Source organism: Babylonia areolata, chromosome 24, assembly GCF_041734735.1.
Source record: "Babylonia areolata isolate BAREFJ2019XMU chromosome 24, ASM4173473v1, whole genome shotgun sequence".
NCBI classification, from domain to species: domain Eukaryota; kingdom Metazoa; phylum Mollusca; class Gastropoda; order Neogastropoda; family Buccinidae; genus Babylonia; species Babylonia areolata.
The window spans coordinates 18,341,858-18,356,526 of record NC_134899.1 but is presented as its reverse complement, the minus strand read 5'-3'; the positions used below and the strand labels follow the sequence as shown (position 1 = coordinate 18,356,526).

Sequence of the window (14,669 nt, the reverse complement as noted above, 5' to 3'; positions counted from 1 at the left end):
CAAAATGAGAAATGGGGATGGGGGGAAAACAGGGATACAGACAAACAGACAACTAAGTTACACCAGGTAGAACTGTCCATAAGAAATCATATTAAGAAAGAAGGGGGCTGCGTTTCAGAGATGCGAGAGCGCCTGTTCTCCAAAGCATCCTCGACCAATGCTGGGGAGATTCTGGTGGACATGATGGAAAAACGCTCGCAGGGCAAAAGTTCCTTCTTTGGCGTTGTCAACTTTAAGGAGCGGGTGTTTGTGCTGGATGTTCGCAGTCTGCGCTACTTTGGAGGTAACCTGAAGGTGGGTGTCTTCATGCTTGGTGTTGGTTACCTGATGGTGTTTCTGGGTGTTTGGGTGGGTGACTGGAGGATGGGTGTTCACTCAGGTGTCTCAGGTGTGTCTTCTTCTTCTGTGTTTGTGGGCTGCAGCTTCCAATTTCACTCATATGCGTGAGTGGGCTTTTACACCAGCATGTTCATGGCTGCAGTTCCCACCTTCAGTTGTATGCTTGTGGGTGTACATGTGCATGACCCTAATTTATCCTGCGATATTGGCAGCCACACTCGAGAAGTGCATGCTGCAAATGTTTCCGTTTCCATAATCCACTGTGTGACAGTGATAATCATCTAACAGAGATATGTGACAGTGATAATGATCTATGATCTAACAGAGATGTGTGGCAGTGATGATGATTGTGATCTAACAGAGATGTGTGACAGTGATAATGATTGTGGTGTAACGGAGATGTGTAGCAGTGATGATGATGTAACAGAGATGTGTAGCAGTGATGATGATTGTGATCAAACAGAGATGTGTGACAGTGATGATGATCTAACAGAGATGTGTGACAGTGATGATGATGTAACAGAGATGTGTAGCAGTGATGATTATCTAACAGAGATGTGTGACAGTGATGGTGATCTAACAGAGATGTGTGACAGTGATGATGATGTAACAGAGATGTGTAGCAGTGATGATGATTGTGATCTAACAGAGATGTGTGACAGTGATGATGACCTAACAGAGATGGGTGACAGTGATGATGATCTAACAGAGATGTGTGACAGTGATGATGATTGTGATCTAACAGAGATGTGTGACAGTGATGATGATCCAACAGAGATGTGTAGCAGTGATGATGATCTAACAGAGATGTGTAGCAGTGATGATGATGATGGTGGTGGTGGTGATGATGACGGCGATGATGATGATGATGATCCACCAGTGATTTGTGACAGTGGTGATGATCTAACAGAGATGTGTGACAGTGATGATGATCTAACAGAGATGTGTGACAGTGGTGATGATCTGACAGGAATGTGGCTGTAAGGGAGAAGTGTGGAGCTGTGTGACAATGTGGATGACCCGTAGGATGACAGTGATGGGTGTGATGTAACAAAGAAGAGAAGATGCAACAGAACAGCTCAGAACTGTGGGATTACAATAACAGCTGTGAAAGATGAGAGATGTGAACACCTGAAGGGCAGCATGAAAGTGTGTGATGGCAATAATGATAATAATGATAATAATAACAATGATAACATTAATAATAATAATAATAACAATAATAACAACAACAACAATAACAATAATAACAACAACAACAATACATTGTACCTACATGGCGTAAACTCCCCATATATGGGCTCTAAGCGCCTCACAAGAGTAAAGGAACAAGAATAAGGGAAATCATGACGTTAACAAAGAAGATTTTTTTTTAAACAGAGACAGAAGTTGTGTGACAATGGTGAAGGTAGTGTTGATTATAATGACAGTGATGATGGTGATGGGGATGATGATGGTGATGATGGTGATGTTGACAGAGGAGGGAGGGGGAGAAGGGCAGCATAGAGCTGTGCACAGTGCTGGCTGTGGAGCACGTTACGGACAGTCTGCTGGACAACAGGAAGAACGCCTTCCAGGTAGGTGGACGTCCATACACACTTCACAAAAAGTTAGGGACCACTTCATAAAAGCAGGTATGTGTTCAGGATTTTTTTTTTTTTTTTTTAACTCAAGAGATGATTAATATAATGCACACTACACTTGGTCTCTCACTGGCTTCTCACTGAATACTGAACAGCACTCAAACAACTGTTTCAGGCACACTTACACCATTAACAGCTTGAAAAATGTGCTTGAAAAATCATTGTTTCAGCCCATAGTGTACAGTTATTTAGTGAGCTGAACTGGGATTTCCAGTCACTGAGATGAACTCACCTCCAGCAGACTCAGTAACTGTGGCCTGTGAACACCTCTACACTTGAGAAAGAGTCTAAGACTTGAAATGTTGTATTATCTTCATCTTAAGGTACCTTTGATTTCATACCACCCATACCACTTTACAGATGATGGTTGTGTTTTTTCATTGTATTAAATGGAATTGCATGTGCAAGAAGGAATCTCAGGTTTTCATTGGTGCTCATTGCAGTGGTTACATACACACCTATTTGCAGAAAATTCAGCATAATTTCACCATGCTCCCAAGAGGAAATTTGTTCCCAAGTGATCAGTAACTTTTTGTGAACCCTATATGATAAAGACCAACTTGCACTAAAAGGATAAATCTGACATGATGTTGATAACGTGTAAACATTGACATGCCATACACTTTATTGCTATAGATAGATGTTTAGATAGATAGAGTGCTCATGTTTATGTGCACACCAGCGATACATACTGACTTAGGGGATGATATTTGATACCCAGCAGTGACAAGGGCTGACCTTCACATGGCAACAAACTTTGCATACATACACAGGAAAATATTGATACACATGTGATAAATGTTAACATGCAATACTAACCGGTAATAAAGGTTGATATACACTTGTGTTGCAGCTAGTTCCATGAACACAGAGGGTAGATGCTGACATGTTGATGAGATGGGTTGACATGCAATACAAAGGGATGAACCATACTGCACACAGGGGACAAGCATTGACATGATAATGGTTAACATACACCCGGGATATAAGTGTTGACATACACACAGATGATGGAAGTTAAAGTGAATACAGAAGTATGTTTATTGACATGCACTCATGGAGTATGCATTGATACTTGGATGAGAACTGCTGACAGCGTTGACAGTCTGATGGCTGACCATGGTGGCTGAGATGTGGAATCAGCACACCACACACTGCCTCCTGTTGACCCCCTCACATATTTCTTCACAGGCACATGCACATGCATGCAGGTGTACACATGCACACACACAACACACAAACGCACACACACATATATGTATTTGATAAACTGCAATGGTATGAGCAGTATGTTTATAAATGTGATGTTATTATTATTATTATTATTATTATTATTATTATTATAAATGTGATGTCTGGTGTGCCGGCACCCTCAGTTGTCGTCTGCCACTGCCTGGTGTGTCGAAGGTCATTTGAAAGATCCTGACAAGAGCAAGATGTTTTGCCTCAAAGCCACATCCTGTTGTTCCTGTCTCTTCCGTAATTAACACCTCCACCCTCCCACTCTTCCCCCTCACCCTTTATCCTGGTCAGTGTTCCTTTGTGTTGGTCTCTATGGAAACAGTGAGTTTCAGTTTTCAGTTTCAGTTTCACTTCCTCAAGGAAACATCACTGGGTTTGGACATATCAAAGCTACACAACATCTACTAGGCAGATGCCTGACCAGCAGCGTAACCCAACTTGCTTAGTCAGGCCTTGAGTATATTCTTATATATCTGTGTACCTATCCAAGTGGATCTCTTCTGCAGAATTTTGCCAGAGGACAACACTTTTGTTGCCATGGGTTTGTTTTACAGTGTGCTAAGTGCAGCTGCACCCGGGAAATCGTTTTATCATCTCATGCGAATAACTAGACGCTTTGTTTGATTTTTTTCAGTATAACTTGGGAGAAAAAGCAAGAGCAGGAATCGAACCCAGACCATCAGGGACACTGTTGGTGGAAACAGTGAAGTTGGGATTATGCATTGTGTGCTAAAACTGTGTGAGGTGCATGACAGCTGGTTTTGGGTTGGTCAGCTCTACTTGAGCCAGTCAGGGAGAACACTTGGGTTTAATGACATGCACAGAGTGTGCTTGGAGGAATGATTGAAACAAATGCAGGCATCATTCTTCCTTTTCCCCCACGAAGAAACTGAGGAACATGACACAAGCTGAGAATGTAGCAAAGGGATTTTTGACTGATCCAGGTCCATATAAGTATTCTACATGAATAATTCTATGACTTACACTTATTTTCCAAACTATGCTGAATGTCAGGTTTTGACTTGCACCCTGTTGGTGTGTTGTGTATGATAAATCATTTTGATTAATTGAAAACTGACAGTGGTTAATCTATGCACATCTTGTCATAGTTTTATATTCCTTGCATGGGAATGTACTGTGTACATTGAATGAATGAATTGTGTGAGGTCTAATTGGTCGGACAATGGGTTGATATTTTATATGATTATCAACAAAGATTTTACAGTGTGCCAAAAAGGAAGTAACGTGATACATGACCTAAAAACTACATGGTTATACACACAGCACATGTGCAGGATATTAAAGTGATGTGTGTCTAGGTGGTGTACGAGGACGATGATGACGAACAAATGACCCTGGTGGTAGTAGCCAAGTCAGGACACAAGCGTCAAACATGGGTGCAAGCCATACGTGATGGTCAGTTCCCCTGCACACCTGTCCTCTTCTGCTTTCTCATGGGTGGTGACTCCTAGAGGTGTTTTCTGTTTCTGTTTCACCCTCTGCCTCCCTTTCTCTTGAAGGGATGCCCAGGGCTCTTTCAATATGATCTTGAAATTGACTGACCGACTGACTGACCGACTGACTGACTGACACATTATGTGAAGGATTGTTGGACCAGATTTTCATTTCCAGTCTGGTTGTTTTTGGGTGGTTTTTTGTGTGTTTTGTTTCATTTTCCTTTCTGCTATTTCGTGTTAACTCCTTTTCCCCACACGAGGATGCTGTGGGGCTCTTTTCAGTATAAAAAGTATTCCTAGCTTATGGAAGTTCTGTGCTAGCAATGTCTTCTTTTCTGTTGTGCTCTTTGTTTCATGTCTTTTCCTTTCTTTCTGTCGTATCTTCCTTTCTTATTTTTTGCTTCGCTGGTCCATTCACTTTTTTTTGTTTTTGCTTTTTTCTGTAAAGACTTGAATATGTTTTTGTCTTTTCTCTGGACTCGATAATTGGGCAGTGTTACTGAGTTGTATTCTTTTTTTTTTTTTTTCTTCCTAGGATATGTGATGTACCCATTGACAATTTTTTGCTTTGTGTTCCTGTTGTATACAATTTTGTGTATAATGTATATCGATTTTGTTAATGTTTTGGTTAGTTTAAAAAATATATATTTATTCAAAAAGTTACATAATGCTCAGCATAAGAGGCATGTCCTTGCTAGGTATATTTTAATATAAATTTTACTATTATTTATTATGAATATTTTTCTTTTCTGGGTTGTATTGGTTGTTTTTTTCTATCCATGGGACCAATATTTACAGTTTTTCAGCCATGATACAGCTCCATGTGATCTGCTCGGCTATGAGTGACAAAGATAAATAATTGCAGCTTTTTATCTCTGCTGTTCTGAGGAGTTTGAATTGTCATGCTGTGTTTTCAGGAACAAGAGTTCAAATACCCCTTCAGGCAGCCACTCTCTGCTCTAAGCAGTGGTGCAGGTTAGATACAAGAGTGCTTTGCTAACTCATCAAAGTGCAGGCATGTGTTACTGAATATTTTATGTTCTTCATGTATGCACACAAGTAAGGGGTGACAGTACAAGGCACATCTGTTCATCTGTTTGACCTGGTAAATCAGGAAGATTTGAGAACCTTTGGACTAGCAGTTTGTTGCACACAGAAGCCAGTTACCTCATTCATGACCTGATTGTGGTGTGCTGTGGGTGTTTGTTTGATCACCTGTCAGAACTGTTGTGGGTGTTACTGACAGAGAGTGTGAGAGAGAGAGAGAGGGTCACGGAGAGACCTGAGAGAGAGAACAACAGAGATGTAAAGATGAAGTATTTAGTATTTTGAGGTGCTTGAGAGATAGAAAGAGAGGTCACAATTGAGAGACTGAAGCGAAACGAAGTAAAACGAAATTTATTCAGTGTAGGCCAAGGCCCCTCCTGAAGGGGGATACAAAGATACAAAACTAGTAATGACATCATGCACCGTTTATATGTATGATATGTATATATATGATAGTCAGTCATGTCCGACTATGACCATCAGAACAGCAGAGGAGGCAACTGCTGTTCCGACTATTTGGGCTAGAATTTGATTATAGTGAGAGTGTCTTGTCCAAGTTACATCCCCACTCTCTCGGCCAAGAGGGTTTTAGGACAGTCAGCGTCGGGATGGTTCCCAAAGGCCAACTAGCCCACAAGGCTGCAGCACTAAGAACCAGTATGATATGTATACACACACATACACACATACATCAGTGCACATATAAACACGCATCCACACACTTGTATATAACCATATGCATATATCTACACATATGAATACCATACATAATTACAAAGTACAATATACGGGGGCACATCTCATCGGTATCAAAAAAATAATCTGATAAATGAGAAATAGTCAGTATTTCCGAATTTCTCAACTAAGAATATGATCTTGCCTCTTAAAGGCTTTGTACAAGTAAATACACAAAATTCTTCAGTGTGGTTTTGTTCACAATTTAGAGACTGAGAGACACACGAGAATCAGTACAGAGAGAGACACTGGACACTGGACACTGGAATTATTTATTGTCATTGCCAAAAATGTCTTTTGACAAGGGAGCAACAACATGAATTCATATATTTTTGCTTCAGAATAACAAAAACTCTCTTTGGTCTCTCAACCATTCAGTTAATTTAAACAAAGAAAATATGCAATCATTGGAAACACGTAAGTCACATCCTGACAAAAACTTGAGGAAATGGAACTAAAGAAAAACAAAAATATAATAATAACAAAATGACACAGTGAATGGGGACTGACTCGACCATCCACTCAAGAATATATTTTTTAAAAACTCATTCAGACTGACTCAAGAATAGACTCATATATGTACCAGTAATGCTATGTTTTCTGTTTTGTCCAAAATAGATAGCAACTTCTGCACTGACTATGATTAAGTGCCTTCTAAGCTGTTAATACCATTTTGACTTATGTACCTTTGTCTTATTGTTTGTGTGTCTGCAGTGAATTTAGCAATCAATCTAATTATGATTTCATTATCAGATGATAAAACAGTAACAACATCATGACTTTTAGCCATGTCTGTTTTAAAGAATATAAAGTTTTCTCACACAGTATTATACACTTCACATTGAAAAAGAAAATGGTTTTTGTCATTCACTTGGTGTCCTGTTTGCATTAAAACCCAGAGTTCTTAACCTAAATCTTGCATAATTTGTTATATGCTACTTATCTATAATGATTCTGAAATATGCTTCAGGTTGAAGTATACTTTTAAATGACAAGAACCAACAATATTTTTCTTTACTTTCCATGTCAGAATGTCAGTTTTGCTTCAAGGAACAATTGAGTCTATCTCTGAATTCTGCAATAAACTGTTATTGTTCATTTCCTACACCCTGGGACAACCACACAATTCCAAAACCATGTTCAGTTAGAACCTTCTTCACTCTATAACACCAGTTTTCTTTTCCTAACTCCATTTGCAAAAGCATCATATCATCGACCTGTTTGCACAGACGTGTTTGTGGAAGCATTAACAATTTTAACCAATATTCAATAAATTTGACAAAGTGACAAAGGGTATCTTCCAGTTTCCTCATAAAGAACCGTATTGGAGGAATGAATTGGAACACTTATAAAGCAGTTAACTGCACAAATGTGTATTCTCTCAATCAGTGAATTCACCCTTAGTCCCCAGATTTCAGATGCATATATAAGTAAAGGTTCTATTTGTACGTCGAACATTTTCCAAAATAGACAGCAATCAGTCGAGTTCAGTTTTCTAAGTGTTTTCAAAATTTCGATGATGCTTCTTTTTTTTTACCTTTTCTGCAAAATTCTTCCCATGCATCATTCCAACTTAATTTTGTTGTAAAAATCATCCCCAGATACTTGAATGAATTAACAACCCTAACTTCTCCATCAGAGAGAGAGAGAGAACAGCAGAGAGGTAAAAGATATGACAGGAGGGTGGAGGCAGACATGCAGAGGACTGACCCTGTGTAGTGCTGTGTGTGCGGAACAGAGGCCAAGAAGTGCGGAGCGCGGTTCCAGTCTCACTACCACCCAGGGGTGTGGCTGAAGGGGCTGGGCAAGTACAACTGCTGCCAGAACATCGACCGCTACAGCGCCGGCTGTCAGCCTGTCACCCTCGACTTGCAGAGTGAGAGCTGTCAGATTTGTACAGGATGGACGGGGTGGGGCAGGGAAGGGGGGAGGGTGCGGGGTGGAGGAGAGGGGAGGGGAGGATGGGAGTTGAGAGTGTGGCTGGGAGGAGGGGGAGGCTTTGCGTGTGTGTGTGTGTGTGTTTGTGAGTGTGTGTGTGTGTGTGTGTGTGTGTGTGTGTGTGTGTGTGTGTGTGTGTGCATGTATGTGTGTGTGTGTGTGTGTGTGTGTGTACATGCGTGTGTGTGTGTGTATGTGTGTACATGTGTGTGTGTGTGTACATGTGTGTGTGTGTGTGTGTGTGTGTGTACATGTGTGTGTGTGTGTGTGTGTGAGTGTGTGTGTGTGTGTGAGTGTGTGTGTGTGTGAGTGTGTGTGTGTGTGTGTGTGTGTGTGCGCACTCTTGTGTGAGCGTGCAACACCTGGGTGGGTGTTGTGCACAGATGTGTTGACTGTGGCTCATTTTCATTCTTTTATTTTAGATTCAGTCTTTTGTCTTTTGTTTATCTTTGGTTTTTATCATATTCTAATATTAATGCTAATTTAGTTTGTTTGTTTTTTAATTGTTTTTTTTACTTATTTCATTTTAGTTAATGTTTTTCAGAAACCTATGATAGCTCTCTGTGGTCTATGCATGGCTAAGGTATTTGCTTCCCCCACCCCCTTTTTTTTTGTCTTTTTTCAAAGCAGATGTGGTATAGCATAATTATGGATCAGTCTGCATGCTTTAAATGCTTCCTTGAAACTGAAAGTGAAAGTGAAATTTCTTCTTATTTGTTTATTGTCTATTCATTGCAGGTCTATGTGTGTGTGTGTAAATGTGTGTTTGTTTGTTTGTTTGTGTGTGTGTGTGTGTGTGTGTGTGTGTGTGCGTGCGCGCACGTGTACATGCATGACTGAAACCTGACTGAATGACACAGAAAACGAATGATGAGCGCCCGAAGGCAGCTATCAGCTGGGTCTACCCAAGTAGGCAGCTTGTTGTGCAAATGACTCTGTGTTTGTAATGCGCTTCGAGCTTGGTCTCTGACCGAGGATAGGCACTATATAAATACCAGTATCATCATCATCATCGTCATAATTTAGACATGTCGTTCTGGATTACCTGAACTGCGGACAGGTTACAACGCCCCCACAACAGATGGAGGGGTGGCAGGTGGGGAGGTGAAGGTTGGGATGCTGACCAAACGAGCGCTCAACAGAAGTTCCTTCACACGCTCCCGCTCGTACAAATGCCGTCTCTTTGTCTTGGACAGCCAGGCACTGACCTTCTTTGATACCAAGGAGAAGGACAAGGTGTGTGAGTGTGTGCGTGTGTGCGATTTGCATGTATGTGTGTGTGTGTACGTGTGTGTTTGTGTGCATGCATGTTCATGCGTGTGTGTGTGTGTGTGTGTGTGTGTGAGGAGGGAGAGGTGTGTATATGTTGTGAGTGACACTGTTCTGAAATGGTTGGTTTTTGTTTTTTAAGCAAGTTCATCTCTTAGATATTTTATGTTTACCTCTGTACCTACATCATGCCACATGTATTATTAAATGTGCTTAGAACCGCAAGCTATGTGCTATATAAATGCACACTTTTTTTTTTCTATAGTACCGGCTTGATGCACTCACAAAGGGGGTTCAGGTACTTGCAGGTCATCACATCTTTCAGCCTGGGAGAAAAAAAAAAATTAAGAAAAAAAAATCTCCACCTTTTACACACCAGGGAGCATGATTTGGATTCAAACCAAGGACCCTCAGGTTGAAAGTCCAACGCTTCAACCATGCTGCTGAAGCCTGTCAGTGTTGATGTTGATGTTGATGCTGACAGAAACGTGGAGAGCAGAAGGGCAGCATACCGGTGAGCAGGATGGAGGTGGTGGCCCCGCTGGAACAAGGAGCACTGGACCAACACAGCAACGCTTTTCAGGTAAGCACTCAGGTGTCATTTCTCCAGGTAGGCAGTCAGGTGTCATCTCTCCAGATAAGCAGTCAGGTGTCATTTCTCCAGGTAGGCAGTCAGGTGTCATTTCTCCAGGTAGGCAGTCAGGTTTGATTTCTCCAGGCAGGCAGTCAGGTGTGATTTCTGCAGGTTGGTAGTTAGGTGTGATTCCTCCTGGTAGGCAGTCATGTGTGATTTTATCCATGTAGGCAGTCAGATGATAACTTTCTGGGTAGATGCGATCATTCCTTGTTTGCAGTTTATGTCAGTTTTCCAGGTTGTTATGATCTCTCCAGGTAGGCATTCAGGTGTGATCTTTCCAGGTAGGTATGATCTCTCCAGGTAGGTATGATCTCTCTAGTTAGGCAGTCAGGTGTGAATCTTGTGTGACAAGGTGGATATATTTGATATGTCCTTCCATGTGTGCTTTGACCTTACAGCTCAATCAGAACAGTGGAAAATAATAACAATAATGATAATGACAATGATGATGATGATGATAATAATGATGATAAAAAGAACGATAAACAATAAGGATTGAAAAAACATATTACCACTACTACTACGACTACTACTACTATTATTATTATTATCCTGATGATTATTATTAATTTGTTTATTCAGTTTCCCTTTTTATTTATTTTAATCTATTTTCATGTATTTATTTATTTATTCCTCAAGGCCTGACTAAACGTGTTGGATTGTGCTGCTGGTCAGCCATCTGCCTAGCAGATGTGGTGTAACGTACATGGATCAGTCTGAATGCAGTACCTCCTTCTTGAGAAACTGAAAACTACTACCAGCTGCTATCATCATAATAATATTTATAATGATAATGATGCGATCCAGGTGATGTACTTTGATGAAGAGGACCAGCATCGCTACATCCTGTACCTTGTATCGTCCAGTGAGGAGGAGCGTCATGAATGGCTGACAGCCATCACCACAGGTCTCGAGCTGCCCCTTTTCTGTCTGTCTGGTCCACAGCTTTCTGTCTGATGTGTACTTCTTTCTATCCTGTACAGGACAGTGTCCGATGTTGTGTACTTCTTTCAGTCCTGTCCAGAACTTTCTGTCTAATGTTGTGTACTTCCTTCTGTCCTGTCCAGAACTTTCTGTCTGATGTGTACTTCTTTCTGGTCTATTCAGGACAATGTCCGATGTTGTGTACTTCTTTCCATTCTGTCCAGAACTTTCTGTCTGATGTTGTGTACTTCTTTCCATTCTGTCCAGAACTTTCTGTCTGATGTTGTGCACTTTTTTCCATTCTGTCCAGAACTTTCTGCCTGATGTTGTGCACTTTTTTTCCCATTCTGTCCAGAACTTTCTGCCTGATGTTGTGCACTTTTTTTTCCATTCTGTCCAGAACTTTCTGCCTGATGTTGTGCACTTTTTTTCCATTCTGTCCAGAACTTTCTGTCTGATGTTGTGCACTTCTTTTCCATTCTGTCCAGAACTTTGCCTGATGTTGTGCACTTTTTTCCATTCTGTCCAGAACTTTCTGCCTGATGTTGTGCACTTTTTTTCCATTCTGTCCAGAACTTTCTGTCTGATGTTGTGCACTTTTCTCCATTCTGTCCAGAACTTTCTGCCTGATGTTGTGTACTTCTTTTAGTCCTATCCAGAAATTTCTAAGTCATGTTTTTTGTTCTGTCCTGTCCAAACTTTCTGATTTTGTGTTCTTCTTTCCATCCTGTCCAGAATTTTCTGTCTATGTGCACACTTATTTCCACCCTGGCCACAACTTTCTGTCTAATGTGTACTTCTTTCTGTCCTATTCATAACTTTCTATCTAATGTGCACATCTTTCCATACTGATAAGAATTGTCTGATGTTGTGTACATCCATCCTGTCCACAACTTTCAGTTTTATGTTGTGTTCTTCACTAGCCAAGCACAGTCTTGTTTTATACCTTACTTACTTTGTTCAAATCAGACAAGGGTAATAGCTGCATACCTGTTTGTTGGTTAGCTGTGAAAGTTGATTGACTTGTTCATGTAATATACTCTTGGCTTCTTTCAGGTCTTGCTGTGTCTCTTGTTTGTCTCCCTGTTACCTTTGCTCTTTCACATCTGACACGACAGGGTAGGTAAGGGTGACCAGTCACGGGACAGCTTATATCTGCATAGTTTCTTTTCCATGTCCTGTGTAGTGTGTGTGTGTGTGTGTGTGTGTGTGTGTGTGTGTGCACATGTGTCTGTGTGTGTGCACATGTGTGTGTGTGTGTGGTTATACATATATATATTTCTGTCTTTCATGTTTAGGGAATCTGTTTGACAGTTTGTCTCCACTTTTTTTTTCTCTCTTTTTTTTTTTTTTTTTTTTGTATCACCCCATGCATACACTGGTGGAAAGCAGCATCATTAGTTTAAAGCTGTGAGCCCATAACATTTAGGGGGATCTTCTTCTTCTTCTTCGTTCACTTGTATGCACACGAGTGGGCTTTTACGTGTATGACCGTTTTTACCCCACCATGTAGGCAGCCATACTCCGTTTTCGGGGGTGTGCATGCTGGGTATGTTCTTGTTTCCATAACCCACCGAACACTGACATGGATTACAGGATCTTTAACATGCGTATTTGATCTTCTGCTTGCATATACACACGAAGGGGGTTCAGGCACCAGCAGGTCTGCACATATGTTGACCTGGGAGATCGAAAAAATCTCCACCCTTTACCCACCAGGCGCCGTCACCGTGATTCGAACCCGGGACCCTCAGATTGACAGTCCAACGCTTTAACCACTCGGCTATTGCGCCCGTCATTTAGGGGGATGAAAGTTAGCACATTTTAATCATTGTTTAATGCTGATGTTGCTACAGTGGTGGAGAGGGCCGGGGTCAGCCTGTGGCCATACTACCACACGGGTGTGTGGAACAAATGGCTGGGCAAATACAGCTGCTGTGGGAAACTGAGCATCAATACAGAGGGCTGCCAGCCCTTGCCTCCATTGTCGTCTCCATCTGCCCGTCCTCACTCCACTTCGTCTTCTTCATCGTCATCATCGTCATCCCCTTCTATTGCTGTTTGATGATGATGATAGTTTTGTTGTTTGTTGTTGTTTTTTTTTGTTGTTTTTTTAATTCTACAATCGTTTCTTGCGGACTTTGTTGTTGTTTAAAGTTTCTTGCACAACAGCACCCTGGATACTACTTCAGGCTTCTGGTTTTATGTTTACAAAACCTTCTTGAGGAATATTAATTGTACTTTTAGGCAAAAAGCTAACTCATAAAATCGTTCATGATTTTGACTTTTTTTCTTCACACACACACACACCCCGTTTTGATTCATAATGAAACACATCATGTAACATGATCTGTTTAAAAGTGTGGTCGATTCGCTGTGTGATCACATCTGTGGTGGGATGTGTTTTGATGTTTGTAATGTGATATATATATATTGAGCCATGTGATTTCATGATGCTGGTGTGCTATGATGTGAGGGGACTGAATAATGTTGGCTGATCTGATCTAATTATGATGCAATAATTCAGTGCATAATTTGCTGTACGTGACTAGCGAATCATTACCCTCACGCTGTTTTCTGAAGACTGATGACGCAATATCTTGCTTTTGTATGTCTGTTATCATATTTTGTTTATCATGTTTATTATGTTCTGGTGAAAAATTGATCGAATGGGCATCAGAGGTTTGTGCGCATAAATGACTGTACTTGTGCTTAACTTTCTTTTCCTTTTTTTTTTTTTCAGGTTGTATGGGATTGCCATTTTCAGTTTTGTCAGCCCTGATATGGTTCTGAGGTTTTCGTTGGGCTACAACAGAGAAGACAAAATCTTCTTGGTCCATATATTATTGGAAATTGGAATTATTCTAGAATGGTCTCGGGGTATTAAAAATTCTAACATCACTAGAAAAAAAATCTGGGATGAGAGATTCCCAAACAGCCTCAGCACACTGTCGTAATCATCACTGTGAGTGTGATTTTTGGTGTGTGTTCATGATAGTGTTGGTGGGATGTATTCACCTGCAGAAGATCACTGCTCATTATTTTACACTCTCTTTCAAGGAAAGAACACCTATTTGAACCAGTTCATATCTGTTTGAACCAGCTCACTCTGGTTTCAACCACTTCACACCAGTTTGAACCAGCTCACTCTGGTTTCAACCACTTCACACCAGTTTGAACCAGTTCACTCCAGTTTCAACCACTTCACATTAGTTTCAACCAGCTCACTCCAGTTTCAACCAGGTCACATCTGTTTGAACCAGCTCACTCCAGTTTCAAACATTTCACAACGGTTTGAGCCAGTTCACACCTGTTTGAACCTGTTGAACCATTGTTGAAGTGCATTGGCTGCAAATGTATGTTTGTTTTTTCTGTCTTTGCCTTCCAAATATTGGGTACCTTGATATTATTCAAGAAATTATATGGAAGTAAAAGAAC

At 40.8% G+C, this 14,669-nt stretch overlaps 1 protein-coding gene across 1 annotated transcript in view; it reads left to right on the top strand.

Annotated features, from left to right (window-relative positions):
* Positions 1 to 14,669, top strand: part of LOC143299213 (uncharacterized) — a 19,826-nt gene extending 5,157 nt beyond the window's left edge. The window contains exons 6-13 of the mRNA XM_076612405.1: positions 119 to 294; positions 1,818 to 1,916; positions 4,544 to 4,640; positions 8,202 to 8,339; positions 9,462 to 9,637; positions 10,155 to 10,253; positions 11,115 to 11,214; positions 13,088 to 14,669. Of these exons, the coding sequence (XP_076468520.1) occupies positions 119 to 294; positions 1,818 to 1,916; positions 4,544 to 4,640; positions 8,202 to 8,339; positions 9,462 to 9,637; positions 10,155 to 10,253; positions 11,115 to 11,214; positions 13,088 to 13,296 (1,094 nt within the window). The 3' untranslated portion in view covers positions 13,297 to 14,669. The remainder of the gene's footprint in view (positions 1 to 118; positions 295 to 1,817; positions 1,917 to 4,543; positions 4,641 to 8,201; positions 8,340 to 9,461; positions 9,638 to 10,154; positions 10,254 to 11,114; positions 11,215 to 13,087) is intronic.